We start from the raw sequence: 27,522 nt of genomic DNA, 5'->3' as shown, positions 1-27,522 counted from the left end.
AATTATGTGCAATTAATTGTATTTGATTCAATATCTAAGTACAGCAGTGACGTGCGGTGAGGTTCATGACTGGTGAGGCACTGACTTCATCACAGTCAGATTTACAAACATATGAACCCTAAAGAGTATCTTATTCACCATTTGATTGGCAGCAGTTAACGGGTTATGTTTAAAAGCTCATACCAGCATTCTTCCCTGCTTGGCACTCAGCATCAAGGGTTGGAATTGGGGGTTGAATCACCAACAATTATTCCCGGGCGCGGCGCCGCTGCTGCCCACTGCTCCCCTCACCTCCCAGGGGGTGATCAAGGGATGGGTCAAATGCAGAGGACAAATTTCATTACACCTCGTGTGTGTGTGACAATAGATGGTACTTTAACTTAACTATAACTTTCCACATACAAACTGTAGCACACAAAAAAGCACATTTAATAAAAAAAAACGTTATTATGGTCTTACCTTTACTTATAAGTGCGGGAACAGTGGTGTTGGTGTTGGAGGAGTTGTGAATGAATGAAATATGAAATCCGTGCTGCAGTCTGCAGGTGTACCTAATGTTGTGTCCCTGCAGTAGTTCACGGCTCCTCCGGCGCGAGCATTGTTGTTTTTGCACTTTTTGGCTTCTTGTTAAGTGACTTTTTTTGGGTGTATTCGGTCTTGCACGTGGAGGGTTTGGATGTGGGCTTTGGTTGGTGTGGCGCTCCCGTCGGGGGGTGCAGTCTGCGGCGAAGGTGCCTTAACCGGCACCAGGAGGCGGGGTTACGCGAGCCTCAGCCAGTGCGTCTTCGCAGCAGTTTTATGATTGCTCTGCACAAGAAATACGTTACACACATACAGTTGTTGACAAAATACACTGTACATTATATACCTCAGCTAACTAAACTATGGAAATGTATAATATAATTCATATAGCAATACGGTCTCACTGCACAGCAGGCCAGCAGTTAGCCGAGTCCGCAATCCATGGTGAGGCTCAACTGAGTGACGTGCCTCAACTGGCTGCTGTTCACCGTAAGTCTCTCGCAGTATTTGAATGGCAAATGTGAAAATTCAGCGATTTTGAATAAAAATAATCTAAAACTGGTGAAGCAAATGGAAAATAACTTTATAGTATAATCACTGGATACATATAACAATTTAATTAATTTTTTTTCTTTTTACATTTTTTTTCTTTCCATGATGGCAGGTGAGGCCCTGCCTCTAGTGACCGCACGTCACTGAAGTACAGTGTTACCGTTCAAACTATGTGTAATGTTACAGTGGCCAAAAATATACCAAAAATACTTGCTAAATGAAACCTCTGCCTGGTTTTTAATAAAGACTTAGGCCTACACCTCTATTGTATTTTTTTGCTGGTCAATATGGTGGCACTTGGAGAGCCAAGTGTTTTCTGAGGTGGTACTTGGTGAAAAAAGTTTGAAACCACTGGTCTAGACAGAAAGCAAATTGTTTATATGCACGATGTGCTCTAAAGAGCCAGTGTGTCGTCATGAATTGGACCTTGCTCAGAACCCTGCGCTCCAACAGAAAACAGTGTGATCTTCCATTTAAATGACCCCTGTGGTAAATGAATAGCAGTACTAATTGTGTTGGCTGTATACACGCTCTTTAGATTTTCTCCGGCTATTTAGTTTTTTACATCACCCACTGTTAGTTGTCATATATCTTCACAAAACAAGCATTGTGTGTATTGGTGTACTGCAAGTGCTGCAAAGTGGAAAGATAGGCAATGGAATGCCAATGGCATTATTTCAAGTGCACATTACAATTTGTCCAAAATAAGTTCTTACATTTATATACAATAACAAGAGACACTTGTACGTGTGTATGTGTCTCTTTAGTGAGCAGAATAAAGAGCACAATCTATTTAGCGTGTCTGTCTTCATGAATATGCAGAATATATGTTGATCATCAGAACACCCACAATACTGGGAGGAGAAATTGATTTATCATGACTAAAACTCAGCTGTGAGTGCTGATTTGCGTCTTTATTTAGCACGTCGAAAAAAGTATGTGTAAACTTACACTCACAGCTTTGACAAAGAAGGTGATTGCGTAGCAGCTCCATTTCCATTGTCAACATATATAGACTGTCAAAAAAAAAAACATTAGAAATTGTCAACTTAGCAATACTGTATAATTTTATAATCTTTTAATCTCCTGGATGACTTAAAGTACCAGTAGAGTGGAAAAACAAGTTGCCTCTATATTGAAGTTGAAGTGGTTTAGTGGTGCCAGTGGTTTAGGCATTAATGGTGGTGTACAAACCCCGTTTCCATATGAGTTGGGAAATTGTGTTAGATGTAAATATAAATGGAATGCAATGATTTGCAAATCATTTTCAACCCATATTCAGTTGAATATGCTACAAAGACAACATATTTGTTGTTCAAACTGATAAACATTTATTTTTTTTGGAAATAATCATTAACTTTAGAATTTGATGCCAGCAACACGTGACAAAGAAGTTGGGAAAGGTAGCAATAAATACTGATAAAGTTGAGGAATGCTCATCAAACACTTATTTGGAACATCCCACAGATGAACAGGCAAATTGGGAACAGGTGGGTGCCATGATTGGGTATAAAAGTAGATTCCATGAAATGCTCAGTCATTCACAAACAAGGAATTTAGGGATTTCACCATCTACGGTCCGTAATATCATCAAAGGGTTCAGAGAATCTGGAGAAATCACTGCAGGTAAGCAGTTAAGCCTGTGACCTTCGATCCCACAGGTTTTACTGCATCAACAAGCGACATCAGTGTGTAAAGGATATCACCACATGGGCTCAGGAACACTTCAGAAACCCACTGTCAGTAACTACAGTTGGTCGCTACATAAATGGGTAAATGATAAATGGGTTGTACTTGTATAGCGCTTTTCTACCTTCAAGGTACTCAAAGCGCTTTGACACTACTTCCACATTTACCCATTCACACACACATTCACACACTGATGGAGGGAGCTGCCATGCAAGGCGCTAACCAGCACCCATCAGGAGCAAGGGTGAAGTGTCTTGCTCAGGACACAACGGACATGACGAGGTTGGTACTAGGTGGGGATTGAACCAGGGACCCTCGGGTCGCGCACGGCCATTCTTCCACTGCGCCACGCCGTCCCATCTGTAAGTGCAAGTTAAAACTCTCCTATGCAAGGCGAAAACTGTTTATCAACAACACCCAGAAATGCCGTCGGCTTCGCTGGGCCTGAGCTCTTCTAAGATGGACTGATACAAAGTGGAAAAGTGTTCTGTGGTCTGACGAGTCCACATTTCAAATTGTTTTTGGAAACTGTGCACGTCGTGTCCTCTGGACCAAAGAGGAAAAGAACCATCCGGATTGTTATAAGCGCAAAGTTGAAAAGCCAGCATCTGTGATGGTATGGGGGTGTATTAGTGCCCAAGACATGGGTAACGTACACATCTGTGAAGGCACCATTAATGCTAAAGGTACATACAGGTTTTGGAGCAACATATGTTGCCATCAAAGCAACGTTACCATGGACGCCCCTGCTTATTTCAGCAAGACAATGCCAAGCCACATGTTACATCAACGTGGCTTCATAGTAAAAGAGTGCGGGTACTAGACTGGCCTGCCTGTAGTCCAGACCTGTCTCCCATTGAAAATGTGTGCCGCATTATGAAGCCTAAAATACCACAACGGAGACCCCCGGACTGTTGAACAACTTAAGCTGTACATCAAGCAAGAATGGGAAATAATTCCACCTGAGAAGCTTAAAAAATGTGTCTCCTCAGTTCCCAAACGTTTACTGAGTGTTGTTAAAAGGAAAGGCCATGTAACACAGCGGTGAACATGCCTACTTTGGCACAGGTTGCAGCCATGAAATTCTAAGTTAATTATTATTTGCAAAAAAAAAAAAAGTTTATGAGTTTGAACATCAAATATGTTGTCTTTGTAGCATATTCAACTGAATTTGGGTTGAAAAGGTTTTGTAAATCATTGTATTCCATTTATATTTACATCTAACACAATTTCCCAACTCATATGGAAACGGGGTTTGTACATTTATACACATTACAAGATGTACACTAACTACCTTACTTTGTACCAGAGAATCATTTCTTGAGTGTTTTCCCATGAAAAAATAAAATACAAAATTTGCAGAAATGGGAGGGGTGTACTTACTTTTGCGAGGTACTCTATTATGGCTGCAGCTATCGATTATTTTCACAATCAAGTAATTTATTGAATAGTTTGATGCACATCATCAGCATTCAAATTGTACTCTTAGCATGTTAATAATGAAAAAAACTCAGCTTTTCGCCGCAGCACCGATCACTGCACCACTGCTGTCATGTGTGCTCTATTGCATCATCTGTGAGGAAACAATGTCTGCGTATTTAAAATTCCAGGCACTCCATTTATAGAAGTTGCACTCATTAACGATTGATGGAAGCAATGGAAAATAAATCAAATCGTTGCAGCCCTATACTCTATTAGTGTTGTCCCAATACCAATTGGTACTGGTACCAAATCTATTTTGATACTTTTCGGTACTTTTCTAAATAAAGGGGACCACAAAAAATTGCATTATTGGCTTTATTTTAACAAAAAAACTTACACTACATTAAACATCTTGCAAGTTTGTCCTTTAATAAAATAGTGAACATACAAGACAACTTGTCTTTTAGTAGTAAGTAAACAAACAAAGGCTCCTAATTTAGCTGCTGACAGATGCAGTAACACAGGGGTGCTCACACTTTTTCTGCAGGCGAGCTACTTTTCAATTGATCAAGTCGTGGGGATCTACCTCATTCATATATATAATTTATATTTACTTATTTATGAAATATATGTTTTTGTTAACAAGTTAAAGGTGTTTAATGATAATGCAAGCATGTTTAACACAAATAGTTAATATTGTTAAAAAATTAAAGGTGTTTAAAGATAATACAAGTATGTTTAATAAATATAGTTAATATTGTTAACAAGTTAAAGGTGTTTAAAGATAGCACAAGCATGTCTAACACATATAGTTAATATTGTTAACAAGTTAAATGTGTTTAATGATAATGCAAGCATGTTTAACACATATAGTTAATATTGTTAAAAAATTAAAGGTGTTTAATGATAATACAAGAATGTTTAATACATATAGTTAATATTGTTAACAAGTTAAAGGTGTTTAAAGATAGTACAAGCATGTTTAACACATATAGTTAATATTGTTAATAAGTTAAAGGTGTTTAAAGATAATACAAGCATGTTTAACACATATAGATTCCTTTCTTTCATGAAGACAAGAATATAAGTTGGTGTATTACCTGATTCTGATGACTTGCATTGATTGGAATCAGACAGTGGTGCTGATAATGTCCGCATTTTCGAATGGAGGAGAAAAAAAGTCCTCCTTTCTGTCCAATACCACATGAAAGTGGTTGGTTTTTGGCATCTTATTTGTCCAGCTTCCGTACTCCTTTGTATACACTTTACAAGAAATACATTGTCGGCAAACTCCGTAGCTTGCTAGCTTGTGCACGCCAGCTTTCTGAGACTCTTATTTTGTTAGCACAACTGTGCAACTTTGCAGTCGGTCTTTGGAGTTTTGACGACAGGTACGGCGCCAGAGTCTGTTGAAATAAAGTGTTTCTCGCCTTCCAGTCGGTAATTTTAATGAGCTGGCAGCAGTCAGCGTCATCTCAGAAGACCCTCGGGTGCCGTGAATGTCAATCAAGTGACGAAAGTGACGTCATAGTGAAGATTTATGATCGCTTATTTTTAGGACTATTTTTTTAATGCCTGGCTGGTGATCGACTGAAACACCCTCCGTGATCGACCGGTAGCTCGCGATCGACGTAATGAGAACCCCTGCAGTAACATATTGTGTCATTTTCCATTCTATTATTTTGTCAAAATTATTAAGAACAAGTGGTAGAAACTGTATTATTAATCTACTTGTTCATTTACTGTTAATATCGGCTTACTTTCTCTTTTAACATCATGTTCTATCTACACTTCTGTTAAAATGTAATAATCACTTATTATTCTCTTGTTTGATACCTTAGTTTTGGATGATACCACAAATTTGGGTATCAATCCGATACCAAGTCGTTACAGGATCATACATTGGTCATATTCAAAGTTCTCATGTGTCCAGGAACATATTTCCTGAGTTTTTAAACATAATATACATTTTTTTAAAACAAAAGAAGATGGTACTTTTCAGAGGCGGTATAATACCGATTATGATTCATTACAATCACGGTACTATACTAATACCGGTATACCGTACAACCCTATATTCTATATATATTCCCAAGAAACACCCACGTTTTTATTTTTATTTTATTTACACAAAGTAACTGTAATTCATGAATAGCCCACATTTTAAAGGTTAAATATATTCATAAGTGTTATAGAAATAATATACCTTATGCCCCTAGCCTGAACCTTGACTTCTTTGGAATTCGACTGTTGGTGTATTAGAAGTATTGTACTCACTTTTATGTTGTATATCCTATGAGCTGCTCAAGAAAACAAGTTCAAGCTCAGTTAATGGCTATGAGAGCCAAAGCAACCGGGGAATCAAGCTGAATAAACACACTCCCCAAGTTATGCTCCAATTAAAATTTTTACTACCACACTTCAAAAAAATGTCTATGTTAAGCAACTAAAAAAAATAAGTATTTTGCAAAAATGTCTATTAGCCAGTGGAGGGTTTCTTTTCTGAATGTTGTTATATCTCCAGTGGACTTTTGCGCATAATTAATGATTTGACAAGCTCGCCCAAGCACATCCTCCCCCTATTCAAATGTTTGAAACTAACTATTTGTCAAGATCTGAAGCTCATTAAATTTTAAGCTTGATGAGGCAGACAGCAAGTTGCTGCTCGCTGCCCTCTCCTTGTCAGCGCTCTTCCCTCTTAAGTGCTGTGCTGCCAAGAAGTCAGTGCCTGCCAGAGGCTGTGTCACTGTTTTCATTCAGAGCTTCAAGGTCCAGCTCTGCATCACAGTCATTGCTGGGCAAAGAGGCCATCGTGTACTCTTAAGGTCATTTTGAAAAGACCATTTCAAGCTGCTACATCCTTTGGCTTTGCTGTGGATATTACGTTTACTTGCTGGCATTGGGTTTGATCAGATGGGGTGAAAAAAACAGTTATCTGTTAGACCTGTACAATAATCCTTTTCTATTTATCTTGTCTGAGATCTATATAGATATAAATCACCAATGCGAGAGATGTTCCAAAGGTGCTGTGGATAAAGTACATTGAAACGAGTTGTTGGAGAAGACAGATTTGTGAATAATATTTGAGAGGAATAGCACGGTGGAAGAGAGGTTAGTGCGTCTGCCTCACAATACGAAGGTCCTGAGTAGTCTTGGGCTCAATCCCGGGCTCGGGATCTTTCTGTGTGGAGTTTGCATGTTCTCCCCGTGACTGCGTGGGTTCCCTCCGGGTACTCCGGCTTCCTCCCACCTACAAAGACATGCGCCTGGGGATAGGTTGATTGGCAACACTAAATTGGCCCTAGTGTGTGAATGTGAGTGTGAATGTTGTCTGTCTATCTGTGTTGGCCCTGCGATGAGGTGGCGACTTGTCCAGGGTGTACCCCGCCTTCCGCCCGATTGTAGCTGAGATAGGCTCCAGCGACCCCAAAGGGAATAAGCAGTAGAAAACGGATGGATGGATGGTATTTTGTGTACATAGTAAAAGTTTTAGATTGTTGAGTTCAACTCATGAAAAATAGGAGCAAAAACAAAAATGTTGCATTTATATTATTGTTCAGTATACATAAACATTATAAAGATTTACCCGGTCACAACATTAGGTACACCTGCACACACTCCGATTCAGACTCTGTGTAAAAACTGCTGCTTTTGAGGGGACAATCTTAAATCCGTTGTCAGAGGACAGATTGCGGCTGGTATGGAGTCATTCTAGAGCATTCTTTCATCCCATATTGGAGCCATCGTTAGCCTGGAACTCGCTGCTAAAGCTAATGCTAACCAAACTCTGCGCTGGCGTTAACAAGCTAACTGCCACCGTCGATCCCCTCTCTAAAAAACAATGATTTGGGGGGCCGCTCGAGGTGGAATAATATCTGAGTGGTGGGCCTTCCTGAAGGCTGTGAGGGCCCTTGTCTGACTGAGTTTGCTGCTCAATACTTGCAGGAGGTGCTGAAGCTTGATGACAAGCCCATGTTGGACCCTGCGTGCTAGGCCTAAAGATAGCAAACCTCCCCGGCCGCTTTTTTGTACAGGAGAATTCATTCCAAGTCCGGAACCAAATTCCACAACGGGCGGATGAGGCTTCTCCGCTATCCTATACGGGCAAGAGGATTTCGATTTTTCCCATCTTTACTCCGGCCGTAGCTCGCAAATGAGCCGCCTTTGCTGCGGTTAAAGAGAAAGCTGCATTCATGTCCCATTGTGAAGTTTGGTGTTCTCTTCCCTGCAACGTTGCAGATCACTTTGTCCAATGGCCAGACTCACAGATTCGATAACACAACTAAGGCAGCGGACTTTGTGGACAAAAACATTAAAATTGGAGTTGCCACAGATTCGATCTAGGAGGCATGCTAGCATGTTTGGAGCTAGGGGACTACAAATCCCAGAAACTTTAAATGTCGTGCCTTTCTTTTCAATTGTGTTCTACCTTATTCATATGGTCTAGTTCCTGAGTTCTGTCAAAATGACTACGAAGTCATTTCTGTACTATCTTATTGATTAATTTACCGGTTGTATATCGGTCTCCTTAATATATTTTTGCACATTCGATTAAAGGAATAGTTGTTCATAGTAAACTGTAATTAAACGGCTTTTTGTTTTATTCAAACATATACCTTAGTACACTTTATTTGCTAACTTGATGTCACATTTTGACACCTACTGTGTTGTTTAGGGGGCAGATAACATCCCATACAAGTAATGAGAAAAAATTCAGGAAGAATAGATCAACCAGTTTGACACAACGCATATCTCTGTTAGATAACTTATACGCTACCCCTCAAAACCCAGACATTTATAAAGAAAGGCTTGCTCTATAGGCATAACTTGATGTCCTTGCAACAGACAGTACTACTTAACAAATGCTCCGTTAAAGATCTCAGTTCTATGAACATGCTAATAAAGCTGGTAAACTATTATCTCATCAACTACGCCAGATATCAGCATCCCAATGTATTCCGCAGATTCAGTCCGATCCAGGTATGGTCACGGATTATTTTGAGATCAATAATGTATTTAAGAATTTCTATGCGTCCCTCTACTCATCTGCTCATTGTTCTACTCCTAAACGTGATCATTTTTTTTGCCAATCTGGATATCCCCTCGTTTGATTAGTCCGCTGCGGTAGAGTTGGAGAGACCAATTACTGCTGCGCAATTAAATGTTGCAGCGTTATCACTACAAAACGGAAAATCCCCAGGACCAGATGGCTATCCTCACAAATTTTTCAAAAGAATTTGGCACAAGTTGGCCCCGCTATTATTGGACATGTACAATGAATTGTTTGAATCTGGCCGCCACCTGCAAATGCTCAACCAAGTTTACATTTTTCTACTCTTAAAAAAAGGCAAGGACCCGTTATATCGTCCTTTTAGCCTGTTGAATGTGGACTTTAAATTATTATCCAAACTGCTGGCTTTACATCTGGATACTATTCTCCCTTCTATTATTAATGTGGATCAAACCAGGTTCATTCGTAATAGGCACTTCTTCTCTAATCGTTGACGTCTTTTTAATATATTGTCTGATGTGCCTGCTCTGAAAACTGAAGAGGCAGTGATATCTATGGATGCTGGAAAGGCATTTCACCGAATTAAGTGGAATTGTTTGTATGTCCTGGAGAGATTCGGCTCTGGTAACAGTTTAATTTCATGGATTAAACTCCTATATTCATCTCCTATAGTTTTTAGTGCTTACATAACGAGTCTACTGATAGATTAAGTTAGAACTTTACGCTACTTTTTAATAACAAAGGCAACAGCACAGATTGAATGCCCCACAACAAAAGGATGGAGAAAAATAAGGAGCTTATTGACTATGACCCAGACAAAAATGGCGGACGCATGCAATTATGCAGATCCCAAATACACAACTGCAGAAACCAACAGGTAAGAAAAGTTGGTTTTGCATAATAGGTCAAGATAAAACGCCAGATAACATGGCTGTCATCATTTATTGAACAGGCATCAACCTGCAGTCCACATGCGTTTTGTATGTGTGCCTGCCATCGACTGGTCACACTTATCATTACACTTTGTATCACATAAAATCAGTCAGTAAGCACAACCAGAGTTATAACATACACAAGGTGCACCGGGTTTTAAGGCGCACTGTCGATTTCGGAGAAAATTAAAGGATTTTAAGTGGGCCTTATTGTCCTAAAAATACGGTACATTATGTGTCCCTCGGTGACAAAAAAACTACCATCAAATTGACTGTTCGTATCTTACACCAGTGGTCCCCAACCTTTTTGTAACTGCGGACCGGTCAACGCTTGAAAATTTGTCCCACGGACTGGGGGGATGGTATTTTTTATTTTTTTTGTCATAAAAAAATACAATCGTGTGCTTACGGACTGTATCCCTGCAGATTGTATTGATATATATTGATATATAATGTAGGAACCAGAAATAGTAACAACAGAAAGAAACAACCCTTTTGTGCGAATGAGTGTGCATGAGTGTAAATGGGGGAGGGAGGTTTTTTGGGTTGGTGCACTAATTGTAAGTGTATCTTGTGTTTTTTTATGTTGATTTAATAAAAAAATAAAAACATTTTTTATTTTTTATTTATTTTTTATTTTATTTCTTGTGCGGCCCGGTACCAATCGATCCACGGACCGGTACCGGCTTATACAATCATCAGGGGATCAAGTACTTACTTTCCCCAAAGTATAGCTGATCCATCCACCCCATACATTTTCTACCGCTTATTCCCTTTGGGGTCACGGGGGGCGCTGGAGCCTATCTCAGCTACAATCGGGCGGAAGGCGGGGTACACCCTGGACAAGTCGCCACCTCATCGCAGGGCCAACACAGATAGAAAGTATAGCTGAATCATCTGAAATTTTCGGAAAATGTACTTGGTCTTTCAAATAAAACATTTGAACAAAATACAGGAACAACCCATCTACTCACAAAATGAGAGTTACAATTAATTGGTTGAATTTAGAACCCCACCAGCTGTGGCCCTAGTTAATGTGAATTATGTTGTTTACATCTTATTGCCCACAACACCTGTGCAATGATTTTAAATGTTTTATTTTGTCTCCCTTTTTCTCCCTGCCCCGCTCTCTTGCTCTCACTCTTTTCGCAGCTTGACTTTGAAGCCAGACCAAGGTAGGAAGAAGTTTGATCTATGTTCACCTTCTTTACGACTTGATACTTAACTGTAAACTGAGGGCACTTCAAAACTACTCCTCTCAGTTCCCTTAACCATCATAAGACTTACAACACCCCAACCTGCATACTAACAAACACACAGTCCAAGCATTTCCCTGTTTGCAGTACAGATCCAAGCTCACCTCTGCACATCAAGTACTCCCTATCCTCCATTGTTCACATGTGAGTCACGTTGATTTCCCAGCAAGGCAATTAGTCGCTCTCATCTATGTGTGCCCGCTGGAATCACTCGAAGTGACAATCTCTGTAGCTCAGTATGAGAGACTGTATGCTATGGAGCTGTGTTGATAGGCACGCTTATACTGTATGTACATGTTGTTCCGTGATTAGTGGAGTCAGGTTTGGCCCCCTGCACTATCCTTAACAATCATCATCATCATCATCATCATTTCTTTTTATTCCTTTCATGAAAATGCATATATACAAGCCATATACAGTTGACACTTTCATTGTTTTTTGTTTCTTATACATTTCCATGATCAGAAAGGAACAGATGGAAGAATAATATTCTTATATTTATCTGCCCCCTTTTTTAACACAAATTATTTTAGATGACTTTATCACTGTTCCCTCCACCAACACCCGAACTCCAAAATACTTAAAATTTTCATTCAAGCATTTTCAAAATGACACATCCAATCAAAATCAAAAATGAGTTTGATATAATTCCAGTTGTCTCTTTTTGTAACTCTTTTTAAATTCAAAGATATTCTTGCAACTTTTTAAGCCTTTGTCTAGAGAATTCCATGCTTTCACACCAGCAACAGACAAGCACATTTGCTTCAAATTTGTTCACACTCTTGGATGTTTAAAGGGGAACATTATCACCAGACCTATGTAAGCGTCAATATATACATTGATGTTGCAGAAAAAAGACCATATATATTTTTAACCGATTTCTGAACTCTAAATGGGTGAATTTTGGCGAATTAAACGCCTTTCTATTATTCGCTCTCGGAGCGATGACGTCACAACATGACGTCACATCGGGAAGCAATCCGCCATTTTCTCACTTTCGTCGGTGTGTTGTCGGAGGGTGTAACAACACGAAACGGATTCAAGTTGCACCAGTGGCCCAAAGATGCGAAAGTGGCAAGAAATTGGACGAAATTTGTTCAAAATACGAGGCTGTGGGGAAAGCCGACTAAATGGTCAGTCGTTTGTTCCGCACACTTTACCGACGAAAGCTATGCTATGACAGAGATGGCAAGAATGTGTGGATATCCTGCGACACTCAAAGCAGATGCTGACATCAACTCCAAAACTGGACGGATCAGCTTTCAGGAAAAGAGAGCGGATGAGGGTATGTCTACAGAATATATTAATTGATGAAAACTTTATTCATTACTCGCGGTTTTACGTAAATTATTATACATAAACTGTGTTTACCAATAATTTAGCTTAAAAATTTTTTTTTTTTTCAATCATTCGAGTACATTCGGGTAGTCTTGTGTAATGCAGTATTTTGTGTCTATTTAGGTATGGTTAACCTGAGTGCTGAAATCGTGGAAAAATCTATGTTCTTAGTGCACCTGAAATGGGCTGTCTGCACTCTAAATGCCAAATGTATTTCATATGCTGTAAACCTCGTTCATAATTGTTAGTTTCCTTTAATGCCAAACAAACACATACCAATCGTTGGTTAGAAGGCGATCGCCGAATTCGTCCTCGCTTTCTCCCGTGTCGCTGGCTGTCGTGTCGTTTTCGTCGGTTTCGCTTGCATACGGTTCAAACCGATATGGCTCAATAGCTTCAGTTTCTTCTTCAATTTCGTTTTCGCTACCTGCCTCCACACTACAACCATCCGTTTCAATACATGCGTAATCTGTTGAATCGCTTAAGCCGCTGAAATCCGAGTCTGAATCCGAGCTAATGTCGCTATAACTTGCTGTTCTATCCGCCATGTTTGTTTGTGTTGGCTTCACTATGTGACGTCACAGGAAAATGGACGGGTGTAAAATCAGGCACTTTGAAGCTTTTTTTAGGGATACTGCGTGATGGGTAAAATTTTGAAAAAAACTTCGAAAAATAAAATAAGCCACTGGGAACTGATTTTTAATGGTTTTAACCCTTCTGAAATTGTGATAATGTTCCCCTTTAAAGTCATACGGCCTTATGTGGTTCTCATCTTCAGATGTGAACACAAATAACTTTTGTAAGTCCTTCGGAAGAACTTTATTTCTAGCTTTGAACATCACTAATAGAGTATGCAATTCTACAATGTCTTTTAGTTTTTATAATCCTGACCTAATGAAGAGTGGATTTGTGTGGTCTCTATATCCTACTTTAAAAATGATACGAATTGCTCTTTTCTGTGAAAGAAATAAATGCATTATGTTGCTGTGATATGTATTTCCCCATATTTCTGCACAATAATTGAAATAAGGTAGAATAATTGAGCAATATAACATTCTCATTGTATTATACGGGAAACTGTATTTAACCTTGTTCAAAATAAATACGCTTTTAGATACCTTATTTTTCACATGCAATATATGAGCTTTCCATGTCAACTTTTCATCTAAGATGACCCCAAGAAATCTGATTTCAGACACTTTCTCAATTTTTACATTGTTTATGGATAAACTAACGTCTATCTTTCTTTTATTACTGAATACCATAATTTTAGTATTTTCCAAGTTTAAAGATAATTTATTTCCATCAAACCACAATTTTAGTTTAACCATTTCCTCTTCAATATTATCGGCTAAGATTTTCAAGTCATCTCCTGAACAGTATAAATTTGTATCGTCTGCAAATAATACGTACTGTAAAATTTTCGAAACCTCACAAATATCATTTATATATAAAATAAAAAGTTTGGGTCCTAAAACCGAACCTTGTGGAATTCCACATTCAATATTCATACATTCGGACCTATGATCATCAATCTCAACATATTGCTGTCGTTGTTGTAAAAAGCTGGTTAACCAGTCCAGTACAACTCCTCGAACTCCATAAGTATATAATTTAGAAATGAGAATTTGATGATCAATGAACATTCCTATTGTGTATTTATTTTTGATCAATTGCAGTTGTAATCTCTTCAATAATGTTCATGATGGCCAAGCTCGTAGACCTATTTGATCGAAATCCATACTGACTTTCATTTAATAATTTATGTTTTTCAATAAAGCAGTCTAATTTATTAACAAACAGTTTTTCAAGCACTTTTGAAAATTGAGATAGGAGAGATACTGGTCTATAATTACCAAATGTATGTTTATCTCCGGTTTTAAATAAAGGTATGACCTTAGCTGTTTTCATACTGTCAGGGAAAACTCCTACTTTAAAAGAACAATTAATTATATAATGTAATGGTTTAATAATGCAATCAATTGTGTTTTTTATTATTTTCATGTCAATACCCTCATTGTCTGTTGAGGTCTTGTTTTTTAGTTTATAAACCACAGATAATATTTCATTTTCAGTCACTTCACTAAGAAACATTGACTGCATAACCCTATTTTCCCTTTTCCAAACACCCCCTGATTGATCATTAGCTCTTGGTATTTTGTTTGCTAAGCTAGGTCCTACATTTACAAAGAATTGATTTAATTCATTGACAATTTCATCTTTGTTTTCAATTAACATATTATCTTTTTTTAAATATCTAGGTAGTTCTGTTCGCCTTGTCCCATTCCCTATTGCTTTATTCAAAATATTCCATGTAGCCTTTGTTATTTTTATTTTCATGCAACATTCTTTTGTAATATTCCCTTTTTGCTTGTCTCAATATATTGGTGAACTTGTTTTTGTAGTTCTTATAGCGTTTTTCAGCATTCTCTGTTCTTGATTTCATAAACTCCTTATAAAGTCTATTTTTCTTTTTACATGCATTTTTCAAACTGTTTATCATCCAAGGTGCATTATTTTGCCTTTGTTTAGATCTGCATGGAACCTCAGGACAATGCTTGTTATACAGAGTAATATAATGTTTAAGAAAAGAATCATAGGCAGTGTTTATATCGTCCGTGTACACCTCTTTCCACTCTTGGGAATTGATCAGATTTTTACGGTTCCGATTCCACTTTCGATTCTGCTTAACGATTCGGTTCATTATCGGTTCTCTTATCGATCGAAAGAGATAACAAAAAGGTGGATTAGCATCATTTGTGTTTACTTTAGAGCAGTGGTTCTTAACCTGGGTTCGATCAAACCATAGGGGTTCAGTGAGTCGGCCGCAGAGGTCAAGACACACCCGACTCATCGTGTAAATACAAACTTCTCCCTATAAGCGTATTATGGATAAGGCAACAGCAGAAGTCACACTGATTTGCAGGTGTGCAATTTGTTGTGAGTTCATGCACTGTATTGGTTTTGTTCTTTGAACAAGGTGATGTTCATGCATGGTTAATTACATGCAACAGTAAAAAAAAACATATTACTTTGTCTTGAATTTTTTAAAAAACAAATTGTATTTTTCACTAAAGAAGGGTTCAGTGAACGCACATATGAAACTGGTACCTCCAACAAGATTAAGAACCAATGGTTTAGAGTTAATGTGACCTTAGAAAGCCAACAGTGAGGTCTTAAGAGACACAATGCATATAAAAATAATTTTGAAAATAAATATTAAAAAAATCTGAATTCAACAAAATAAAACATATGTGAAAATTACACAAGAATGTCACATTTCATAACATTTGTAAAACTTTCAAGAATCTTGTATACTGGGCAAAGGTTTGTTTAGATTTAGTTGTTTAGAAGGTGAAACAATAGTATAGGCTCATAACATGCAACACAATATATTTCAAGCCTTCTTTTGTTATAATGTTGATGATTATGACTTACAACTTATGAAAACCTTGAATTGAAAATCTCAGAAGATGTGGGGTTTTTCAAAAACTGTAAATCATGATCATCCAAATGATAATAAATAGGGATGTCCGATAATGGCTTTTTGCCGATATTCCGATATTGTCCAACTCTTTAATTACCGATACCGATAAATGCAGTCGTGGAATTAACACATTATTATGCCTAATTTGGACAACCAGGTATGGTGAAGATAAGGTACTTTTTAAAAAAATTAATAAAATAAGATAAATAAATTAAAAACATTTTCTTGAATAAAAAAGACAGTAAAACAATATAAAAACAGTTACATAGAAACTAGTAATTAATGAAAATTAGTAAAATTAACTGTTAAAGGTTAATATTATTAGTGGACCAGCAGCACGCACAATCATGTGTGCTTACGGACTGTATCCCTTGCAGACTGCATTGATATATATTGAAATATAATGTAGGAACCAGAATATTAATGACAGAAACAAACAACCCTTTTGTGTGAATGAGTGTAAATGGGGGAGGGAGGTCTTTTGGGTTGGTGCACTAATTGTAAGTGTATCTTGTGTTTGTTATGTTGATTTAATAAAAAAAAACATAAAAAAAACTATACCGATAATAAAAAAAACGATACCGATAATTTCCAATATTACATTTTAACGCATTTATCGGCCGATAAAATCGGCCTGCCGATATTATCGGACATCTCTAATAATAAATAAAGGTTTGGCATATCTCACTTTGCATGTAATGACTTTATGTCACATTGGAAGTTGAATTGCTGACATGAATGGACTTTTACACGATTTTCAAATTTTATGAGATCCACCTGTATAATAATCATGACTGAGTTAAAATGTTGTTGGGGGGAAAACATGCAGCTTTTCTCTGACTACAATTGAACATTCACCGACCGAAGGTGCATTTGTTTTCATTGTTGTAAGCTTTTGACTACAAACTTAGTCACTGCTCACTGACATTTGTCGTTGTGGCAGACGTTAACAGTAGCTATTATTTCCCGCCTCCAAACCTGTCAAAATATGTCTCCTCATGCTCTTCTGAATGAGAAAGCATTCATTTCAAATTAACAAATAATTACGCTAATATTATAGGTGGTATTTGTACCTGTTGTGTTTACGCCAGATGACTGCTTCTGATCGGCGCCGTTCAAAAACGCGACATTCATTTATAGTTCTTGCAAATGTTTCAGCATATTGCACGTATGTCCTCCTCTTGATGAAATGGCAACCTTGGAAATATTACAAGTAGCAATGTTGCAATCTTTTCTTGTGAAATGACGGCAAAAACTTCAAAACGCTTCTTCCGCCCGGGCGCTGCCATGTTGTTGTTTGACGTCACTAAGCACGTTCCGTGATGACCTCATCCTCACCCTGAAGAACCATTAAAGGAATCGTTTGGAAAAAATGGTAAGCGATTCCGAGGAATTGAGACACTCGGAACCGGTTTCGGTTTCCGATTTCCATTCCTAACTATCCTGCAACCAGTTAGAGGAGCAATTGTTCAACAGTGGTACCTTGGTTTTGGTATAATTCAGTTCTGGATGAACATTTTCACCAAATGTATCTCGGTTTTCATACTGCACATTGTGTCTATTTTTCCGTCTTTGCTGCTTTTTGGGGGAGCTTTATATTATTTCTACAATGTAAAGCAGGCCCATAAAAAACAAACTAGAGATGTCCGATAATGGCTTTTTTGCCGATATTCCGATATTGTCCAACTCTTAATTTTCAAAAGAAATCAACTCAAGTTATGGAAAGAAATGCCAACATGGCACTGCCATATTTATTATTGAAGTCACAAAGTGCATTATTTTTTTTAACATGCCTCAAAACAGCAGCTTGGAATTTGGGACATGCTCTCCCTGAGAGAGCATGAGGAGGTTGAGGTGGGCGGGGTTGGGGGGTGCAGGGTTGAGGTGTGGGGTGAGGGCGGGCGGGGGTGTATATTGTAGTGTCCGGGAAGAGTTAGTGCTGCTAGGGGTTCTGGGTATTTGTTCTGTTGTGTTTATGTTGTGTTACGGTGCGGATATTCTCCCGAAATGTGTTTGTCATTCTTGTTTGGTGTGGGTTCACAGTGTGGCGCATATTTGTAACAGTGTCAAAGTTGTTTATATGGCCACCCTCAGTGTGACCTGTATGGCTGGTGACCAAGTATGAATTGCATTCACTTTTGTGTATGTCTAAAATTGTAGATATTATGTAACTGGGCCGGCACGCAAAGACAGTGCCTTCAAGGTTTATTGGCGCTCTGTACTCCTCCCTACGTCCGTGTACACAGCGGCGTTTTAAAAAGTCGTAAGTTTTACTTTTTGAAACCGATACCGATAATTTTGAAACCGATACCGATAATTTCCGATATTACATTTTAAAGCATTTATCGACATCCCTAAAACAAAACAACAACAAAATAGCTGCAGTCCACAAATGTCCTTCCGACCACACTTTGGCACCCTTTATTTATTTACATCCATCCATGCATCCATACATTTTCTACCACTTGTCCCTCTTGGGGTTGCGGAGGGGCTGGAGCCTATCCCAGCAGCATACAGTACATGCTGTCTTCCCTAAATGTTGGGACTTAGAGAAAATCAAGGTACCACTGCACTGTTATTTCTGCTGCTATTGCAGTTGGCTTGTGTTGATCTTCGGCGAAAGAACATCATTCACCTTGGTCTGTGCCAGAACATCTCCAAAATATTTTGAGACCAGACTCATGCTTATTGATCTGAAGCATTCGTGCCTCTTAGCGCATCCTGGTATTTTCTGCCTTTGCTCTCTCTCCTCAAATTACACCTTCTCTCCTGCAGAAAAATCCAAGCATTTTTTAAGTAAGCACATATTTCCTCATAGGAAGTAACTGTGTGAATGCTGGTTGTAAAGTCAAATTCCTTCTACATGCTCAAAAACATTTAGTGAAAAACAAAATAGTATATCTATTTTTTTCTGACACCAGGGACATTTCTCTCTGGTGTGTAATGTGTCTCACTTTTAATAAGTAAGAAAGGCCACAACCCAAACTGGTGCACTGAGCCAACATGTAATATGTTATTGATGGTTCAGTCTGTATTAAGAGCTCCCAGCTCTGGAGCAGATGGCAACAAGGCTGGGCCGGAGGGCGCAATGCAACTGCCCTTGGCAAGGTTAACCACCACACCTTACACACTTCCTGAAATAATTACTCTCAAGTTCCCCATATTGCTTTAAAATGCTGTTGATGCTGAATCTAACGGAGCTCTTATGGAAAATAACTTTCGGAACAAACAACAAGATGCACATAATGTTAAGGAAGAACTCTACTGGGCATGTTGATTAATGTGTTGTCCGGCTTGAGTTAGCTCTAGGGTGAATAATCACGAAATAGCAAAAAGTTCAGAACTTAGTGCAGTGTAATTTAGTCGGAAGATTATCGAGCAGAAACATAAATCCGCTGTCTGAGCCCAATATCACTGCCACAGACAGAGCATCCCTCCCTCTCCCAGGACCACAACACGGTCGGTACCCACCCACATCTTTCCATGAGTTGCTCATCAATACAATGCTTGCCAAAATCCTCAGAGTATAAATCTTGTTTTTTTCCTCCCCTCAGCTCATCCACCAGACTGAAACCTTAATGAGATGCATTTAAATTGCATTTCCATGTCTTACTTAAACCCCCACATCTCCCGTGCACTTACTACCCTCTGTGTTTTACATACGTTGCATATACAATAATACACACATATAGTATTGTAAAATGACATTTGAATATGAACATTTTATTCAGCTGATTTATATAGACCACTGTCTCGGTTGCACATGGTTGAGCTTGTCGTGACTCCAAGATGCAGAGACAGATGGCCTTGAGTGGGTACAAATGCCATTCTTTACTTAGAGAGCAAAACACAGCAGAAACAGAAGGTTAGCGCCAGGCACGTAGCGGCAGCAGAGTTTCTCATGCACACTGACAAAAGACAATAACTCAGCACTGGCAGGGAGCAACAAGTGGACCTACCGTATTTTTCGGACTATAAGTCGCAGTTTTTTTCATAGTTTGGCCGGGCTCCAGTGCAACTTATATATGTTTTTTTCCTTCTTTATTATGCATTTTCGGCGGGTGCGACTTATACTCCGGTGCGACTTATACTCCGAAAAATACGGTAAATAGACTTGCCAACCCTCCCGAATTTTCCGGGAGACTCCCGAAATTCAGCGCCTTTCCCGAAAACCTCCCGGGACAAATATTCTCCCGAAAATCTCCCGATTTTCAGCCGGAGCTGGAGGCCACGCCCCCTCCAGCTCCATGCGGACCTGAGTGAGGACAGCCTTTTTTCACGACGGGAGGACAACAGGGTGACAAGAACTAAATCATCCAGACTAGAGATAAATTGTATTATTATGTTTATCTTACCTAAAAATAAATATATCTATTAATTAAAAAAAACAAAAAAACTAAATACATTTTTACTATATTTTGCTAAAAACATCAAAATTAATTGTATTTTTATTTGTATTTTTTCTGACTCCTTATTACATCCAGCCATAGAATAAACATATTTGAAATAATCAATTTTAAATGATCATAATAATTCATTTAAAATTACCATATTTAATTATTAAAAAATTGCTTGTTTGTCAACAACTTTAGCATTTTATTCATTACATTTTGAAGCTCTCAGAAGCCGAGTTATGTTATATTCCTTAAGATTTATTTATGCAAGTTTGAAGTATCAATTATCCAAACACAGTTTTGTTTGCATATTTTCAGGATGTAGAATGGTGAATTCTAGCTGTCAATATACTCCTCCCCTCTTAACCACGCCCCGTCCCCAACCACCCTCCCGCCCCACCCCCGACCACGCCCCCCACCTCCCGAAATCGGAGGTCTCAAGGTTGGCAAGTATGAGACTTGATTAGTAACGGAAAACAGGTGCTGTGGCAGGAAACTAAACAAAGTGAAGACGCTGCAAAATAAGGAGTTCAACAGGAAGTAAAACCAAAATAAGAGTACCAGAACAGGAAATGATACAGAACACCGTAACAAAACTAGAAAAAGTCCAAATTGTCATGTGGGCTCATGACAGAAAACACGTACAAAATACAAGGATGCACCATATCAAACACTAGCTCAAGGAAATGACTTTTCTTTTCTTTAGTTAGTTGCTAAATATAGGCACTTAGTCCTTTTTATTGTGTTAATTTGTCTGCCACTTTATCAAAGCAACTTTAAAGGCGTGATGGTGGGTTTAGCTGGCAGGCATATATTTGTAGGCAAGCAGTTCATACAGTGTATCATGGCTTTAACATGAAGCTGCTTGAATCCTTGAATAAAGCAAACAATTACTGCTTCAAATAACATTTGTAGCAGAGGAAAGTTAAAAGAAAATACCCGACCCTCTTTGTGATTAACTGACTTGCATTCGTTACGCAACAAATTACATGCAAATTGTATGTGTCAACAAATATCATTGCTATTTTAGTTACAAAGTTCCCTTTGATACTATTTTGGAAAATCCTCCCAATTTATATTCATGAACTTTGTTTTTTAAACATGAGTGAAAGCACAGGGGGGAAATGATGGGGATGCCGGGAAAACATATTTGACAGTAACTATATCTGATGCTCTGAGTGAAAAACAGAAAATACTATAAAACTCAATGTTGTGCGATAGTGGGCTTGTTTCAGGTCAGGTTTGATCAAAACAGCCTCATGATTGGTAAGAAAAACAACTTTTTTTGAGACTTTGGTGACAAAAAAATAATAAACGCACACTCATGTGACGTCAGTCATTTGGGATGCTCACTGGGCGATTTAAAAAGATACAGGGTATACTGAAGTCTGTTGAGGTTTGCTCAGGTCTCAAGAGACCTTTTTCTCTGAAGTATTTTGGGGGACTTAAGAGACATATTTTCTCAAAGTTATTGGTTGAACACAAGAGTTTTCGCCTTAAGAGTTCTCACGAAAACATTAAGTAAAATATTATTTTAAATATATTTATTTTCTCCAAGCCAACGACCTCCAACTATTTAAATGAGGCTGCAAATAAATCCCTAATCCAAAAGTGGAATATCTTAACATGTCATTTGGAGTTCTTCTTATCGCTTGCAATATTTTAATATCTCATAAATCATCCACAATGTTTTGCTGACAACCGTAGACTTGGTTTACTTTATTCATAGCTGAGGTGCACAAATAGACCGAGGGGACACCTTTGACAGAGCATGGAATTGGAGACGTTGAATGATATCTTATCAGCTTATCTGTCCGGTAGTTTGCCCTTCACATCAAAGCAGGGATGTGTCAAGGGACCATGGCTAGAGGACAAAGCAAACTGTACAGCTAAAAAAAAAAGGGAGCTGTTACTAAAAGAGACACTACAAGTCATCATACACTATATTGCCAAAAGTGTTTGGCCACCTGCCTTGACTCACATATGAACTTGAAGTGCCACCCCATTTCTAACCCATAGGGTTCAATATGAACGGTCCACCTTTTGCAGCTATTACAGCTTCAACTCTTCTGAAAAGGCTGTCCACAAGGTTGCGGAGTGTGTTTATAGGAATTTTCGACCATTCTTCCAAAAGCGCATTGGTGAGGTCACACACTGATGTTGGTCGAGAAAGCCTGGCTCTCAGTCTCCGTTCTAATTAATCCCAAAAGTGTTCTATTGGGTTCAGGTCAGGACTCTGTGCAGGCCAGTAAAGCACACCAGACTCTGTCATCCATGTCTTTATGGACCTTGCTTTGTGCACTGGTGTACAGTCATGTTGGAAGAGGAAGGGGCCCGCTCCAAACTGTTCCCACAAGGTTAAGAGCATGGAATTGTCCAAAATGTTTTGGTATCCTGGAGCATTCAAAGTTCCTTTCACTGGAACTAGGGGCCAAGCCCAACTCCTGAAAAACAACCCCACACCATAATTCCTCCTCCACCAAATTTCACACTCTGCACAATGCAGTCCGAAATGTTCTCCTGGCAACCTCCAAACCCAGACTCGTCCACCAGATTGCCAGATGGAAAAATGGGATTCATCACTCCAGAGAATGTGTCTCCACTGCTCTAGAGTCCAGTGGCGACGTGCTTTACACCAGTGGTCCCCAACTACCGGTACCGGTCCGTGGACCGATTGGTACCGGGCCGCACAAGAAATACATTTTTTATTTTTATTTTTTTTATTTTTATTTTTTTTATTAAATCAACATAAAAAACACAATATATAGATTATATATCAATATAGATCAATACAGTCTGCAGGGATACAGTCCGTAAGCACACATGATTGTATTTCTTTATGACAAAAAAAAGAAAAAAAAACATAATACCCCCCTCCCCCTCCTCCCCTCCTCCCCTCCCCGGTTTCCAGCTACAAAAAGGTTGGGGACCACTGCTTTACACCACTGCATCCGACGCTTTGCATTGGACTTGGTGTTTTATGGCTTAGATGCAGCTGTCGGCCATAGAAACCCATTCCATGCAGCTCTCTGCGTACTGTACGTGGGCTAATTGGAAGGTCACATGCAGTTTGGAGCTCTGTAGGAACTGACTGTGCAGAAAGTCGGCGACCTCTTTGCACTATGCGCTTCAGCATCCGCTGAGCCCTCTCTGTCAGTTTATGTGGCCTACCACTTTGTGGCTGAGTTGCTGTTGTTCCCAAAATCTTCCGTTTGCTTATAATAAAGCCGACAGTTGATTGTGGAATATTTAGGAGCAAAGAAATTTCATGACTGGATTTGTTGCACAGGTGGCATCCTGTGACAGTTCCACGCTGGAAATCACTGAGCTCCTGAGAGCGGCCCATTCTTTCACAAATGTTTGTAGAAACAGTCTCCATGCCTAACGCTTGATTTTATACACCTGTGATTAGGACACCTGATTCTGATCATTTGGATGGGTGGCCAAATACTTTTGGCAATATAGTGTATGTTTTGCCATCGTTGTTGTCTTTTTAGTCATGTCTGTTGGCATTGCTGTATTGTGGAGACCAAAGTAAGTTAGATTTAAAACCGTATATATTTAGGGTAGATACAACTAGTCAAACAGAATAGATGGTGAATTGCGCTATTGCAAAAAATGTAATCATTCTGCCACCTTGATTTAAAAGGCTTTGCTTCTGTCCAGTGTGTTCCTTGAGGCTTCAGCAAAAGTGTCTCATGCTGAGGAAATCACCCTCGCTAAGTTAATGACCACTGCCATGCAAGGCGGTTAAGAGGATCATGTAATTGACGGTGAATCACAAGTTGTTTGTTCAGGTGTGTTCAGGTAAGGTGGTGGAATACTCCTAGCACATGTTTATTTAATCAAAATGCAGCCCTGCTTGCAACAACATTTGTGTTACCTTCTCCTTAGGGAGGAAGCTAATCAATCGTTTGAACAGCATGGCTTTGTCAGTCTGGATGAAATTCCCAAATTTGTTTAAACGGTTTTGCGCAATAGCATTAGCTGGCGGCATCCTTTTGAAGATTTGCTCTCTAAGGCACCATTACTTATCCTCATTTTGTGAAAGAATATTGTGAAATAGTCGTTTGCATTGATATTTAGGATTATTGGCTCTTTACACATCTCGAGCAAAGCCTGTAGCTGTCAAAAGGAACTCCTTACAATAGATATAATGAATATCCATTACACATAACAACACAAAATGTAATATACATTTTTTTAATAGCTATGTGTATTCCATAGTTAATTCATAATTGCGATTAATCACAAATATATATATTTTTTCTTTTTAATAAGTGTACCTTATTAAAATGTATGTAAAATGTAATTTCTTTGAATTATATATTTTTTGTTTATTAAACATGCATTTTATTTAATTTTATATTTTAAAATTTTAAATGTTTATTTTATTGTATTTTTTTATTTTTTTAAACCTGTCCTATCCAGCCAACCAGCCATATCATATTGTTGATGTAGATGTTTTACAAAAGAGAAGTGTGAGATACTTCTCTTGTTGTCTTATTTGCATTTGAATTTATTAAATGAGTGCATTTAATGTTAAGCGCAGAGGGGGATATTGTATGTATGCAAGTATGTTTGTACAGTGAAATGTGTGTGGCTGTATGTACAGAGTATGTGTATTTATGTATTTGTATATGTATGTATGTGCGTACGTATGTACCTATGTATGCGCGTATGTACAGTATGTATGAATGTATGTATGTATGAAACAAACATAAAAATGTTTTTTTAACAAAATGGATACAAACAGACACACACCATTTTCTTCTCATTATGAAATATATATATATATATATATATATATATATATATATATATATATACAGTACAGGCCAAAAGTTTGGACATACCTTCTCATTTAATGCGTTTTCCTTATCTTCATGACTATTTACATTGTAGATTGTCACTGAAGGCATCAAAACTATGTGGAGTTATGTACTTAACAATAAAAGGTGAAGTAAATGAAAACATGTTTTATATTCTAGCTTCTTCAAAATAGCCACCCTTTGCACACTCTTGGCATTCTCTTGATGAGCTTCAACAGGTAGTCACCTGAAATGGTTTTCACTTCACAGGTGTGCCTTATCAGGGTTGATTAGTGGAATGTCTTGCTTTATCAATGGGATTGGGACCATCAGTTGTGTTGTGAATGAAAATGTGTGTCCAAACTTTTGACCTGTACTGTATATAAGTATGTAATTATATATATATTTTAGGTTTTCCCCACTAATACTGCCATTAATTCGCACTCTGTCAGTCTGGGCTCGGGCGTAGTTGCACATGCATTATCTGCGCACATTTTTAGGGGCGTGCTAAATTGACCTAGGGCGCGTTAACCAGGAAACCTTTATAGAAAAAGGCAAATTACCTACTGGTACAATCTTGTTTTGCTTTATTGTGGGACAGAAAAGCAAGCCCCAATAAGTAACCACAAGTTATATTTTGCAAACATCTTTGGGAAAACAAATGCCCGTCGGGCTTCGAAGCTAAACTTTCTATTCAATTAACTTTTTTCTTTGTCCATTTTCTGCTCTCTATTTGTTCCTGTGACTGCTTTCCCACCGCTACAGTATGGACTGAGGGTCCCAGAAGATACGCTAATCGTGCGACGTGCGATAAAGAAAATAGTGCTGTTAAAGGAAACGTTCAATGACTCGTTATTATCGTATTAACTTTGACAGCCATAATTTGTATGTAAACAAGTTGTCCCAAAAACGTGTTAACTCATTGTTATTATTCACCAAAATGTAATGGAATAAAGAGTATTTATAAAACATACGTAGAATCCTATCAAATTCTGCATTTGGGTTAGCCACTGATAAGACATAAGTCGATTGCATCCAATTGATTTGGTGCATATTTATTTTCAACTATTGTATTTGCTTATGCTGGGGTCTGCTGGTTCTCTGTGTGTTGCTTTGAAAGGGCTTCTAGTATTGACCGGCTCACGAGATAGAAAGAGAGCTGTGATCCCAGAGAGCAAAGATAAGGCGTTAAGTGTCTGCAATGCATCCAAGGATATAGCGTGGCGGAATTGGGTTACTACTGTGTTTGGGTTGGTGCACTCTCGTCTGTGGCGCCAATGAATAATGGATTGTTAAGCCATGTGTGCAAAATACAGTTCATCTCCCTCCTGCATATTCTTAACTGCCCTTTCTCCCTGCTGTTGGTGTTGTATGTGTATGTTTATTTTGTATTAAGTTTGTCCTCACGATTGTAGTTTAGTCTGCTATTTTATGTCTTTAAGTTCCCTCTTTAAAGGCCTACTGAAATGCGATTTTCTTATTTAAACGGGGATAGCAGGTCCATTCTATGTGTCATACTTGATCATTTCGCGATATTGCCATATTTTTGCTGAAAGGATTTAGTAGAGAACATCGACGATAAAGTTCGCAACTTTTGGTCGCTGATAAAAAAGCCTTGCCTCTACCGGAAGTAGCAGACGAGTAGCGTGTACGTCACAGGTTGTGGAGCTCCTCACATCTGCACATTGTTTACAATCATGGCCACCAGCAGCGAGAGCGATTCGGACCGAGAAAGCGACGATTTCCCCATTAATTTGAGCGAGGATGGAAGATTCGTGGATGAGGAAAGTGAGAGTGAAGGACTAGAGGGCAGTGGGAGCGATTCAGATAGGGAAGATGCTGTGAGAGGCGGGTGGGACCTGATATTCAGCTGGGAATGACTAAAACAGTAAATAAACACTAGACATATATATACTCTATTAGCCACAACACAACCAGGCTTATATTTAATATGCCACAAATTAATCCTGTGAAACAAACACCTCCCCCCTCCCGTCCATATAACCCGCCAATACAACTCAAAACACCTGCACAACACACTCAATCCCACAGCCCAAAGTACCGTTCACCTCCCCAAAGTTCATACAGCACATATATTTCCCCAAAGT

General features: G+C 38.6%; 1 protein-coding gene across 3 annotated transcripts in view; it reads left to right on the top strand.

Moving 5' to 3' along the window:
- The window catches only part of trim44 (tripartite motif containing 44), a 163,276-nt gene that overhangs the window by 75,336 nt on the left and 60,418 nt on the right, over nucleotides 1-27,522 (top strand). For 2 of the 3 annotated variants that reach the window (XM_061969972.1, XM_061969974.1), the window contains exon 5: nucleotides 11,281-11,303. The exons of the other annotated variant lie outside the window; for it this stretch is intronic. In XM_061969972.1, the coding sequence (XP_061825956.1) occupies nucleotides 11,281-11,303 (23 nt within the window). The remainder of the gene's footprint in view (nucleotides 1-11,280; nucleotides 11,304-27,522) is intronic. 3 annotated transcript variants of the gene reach the window in all.

Source organism: Nerophis lumbriciformis, linkage group LG10 (assembly GCF_033978685.3).
Source record: "Nerophis lumbriciformis linkage group LG10, RoL_Nlum_v2.1, whole genome shotgun sequence".
NCBI lineage: Eukaryota > Metazoa > Chordata > Actinopteri > Syngnathiformes > Syngnathidae > Nerophis > Nerophis lumbriciformis.
Note: the sequence above shows the minus strand (reverse complement) of the source record. Positions and strands in the feature narration are given on the sequence as shown.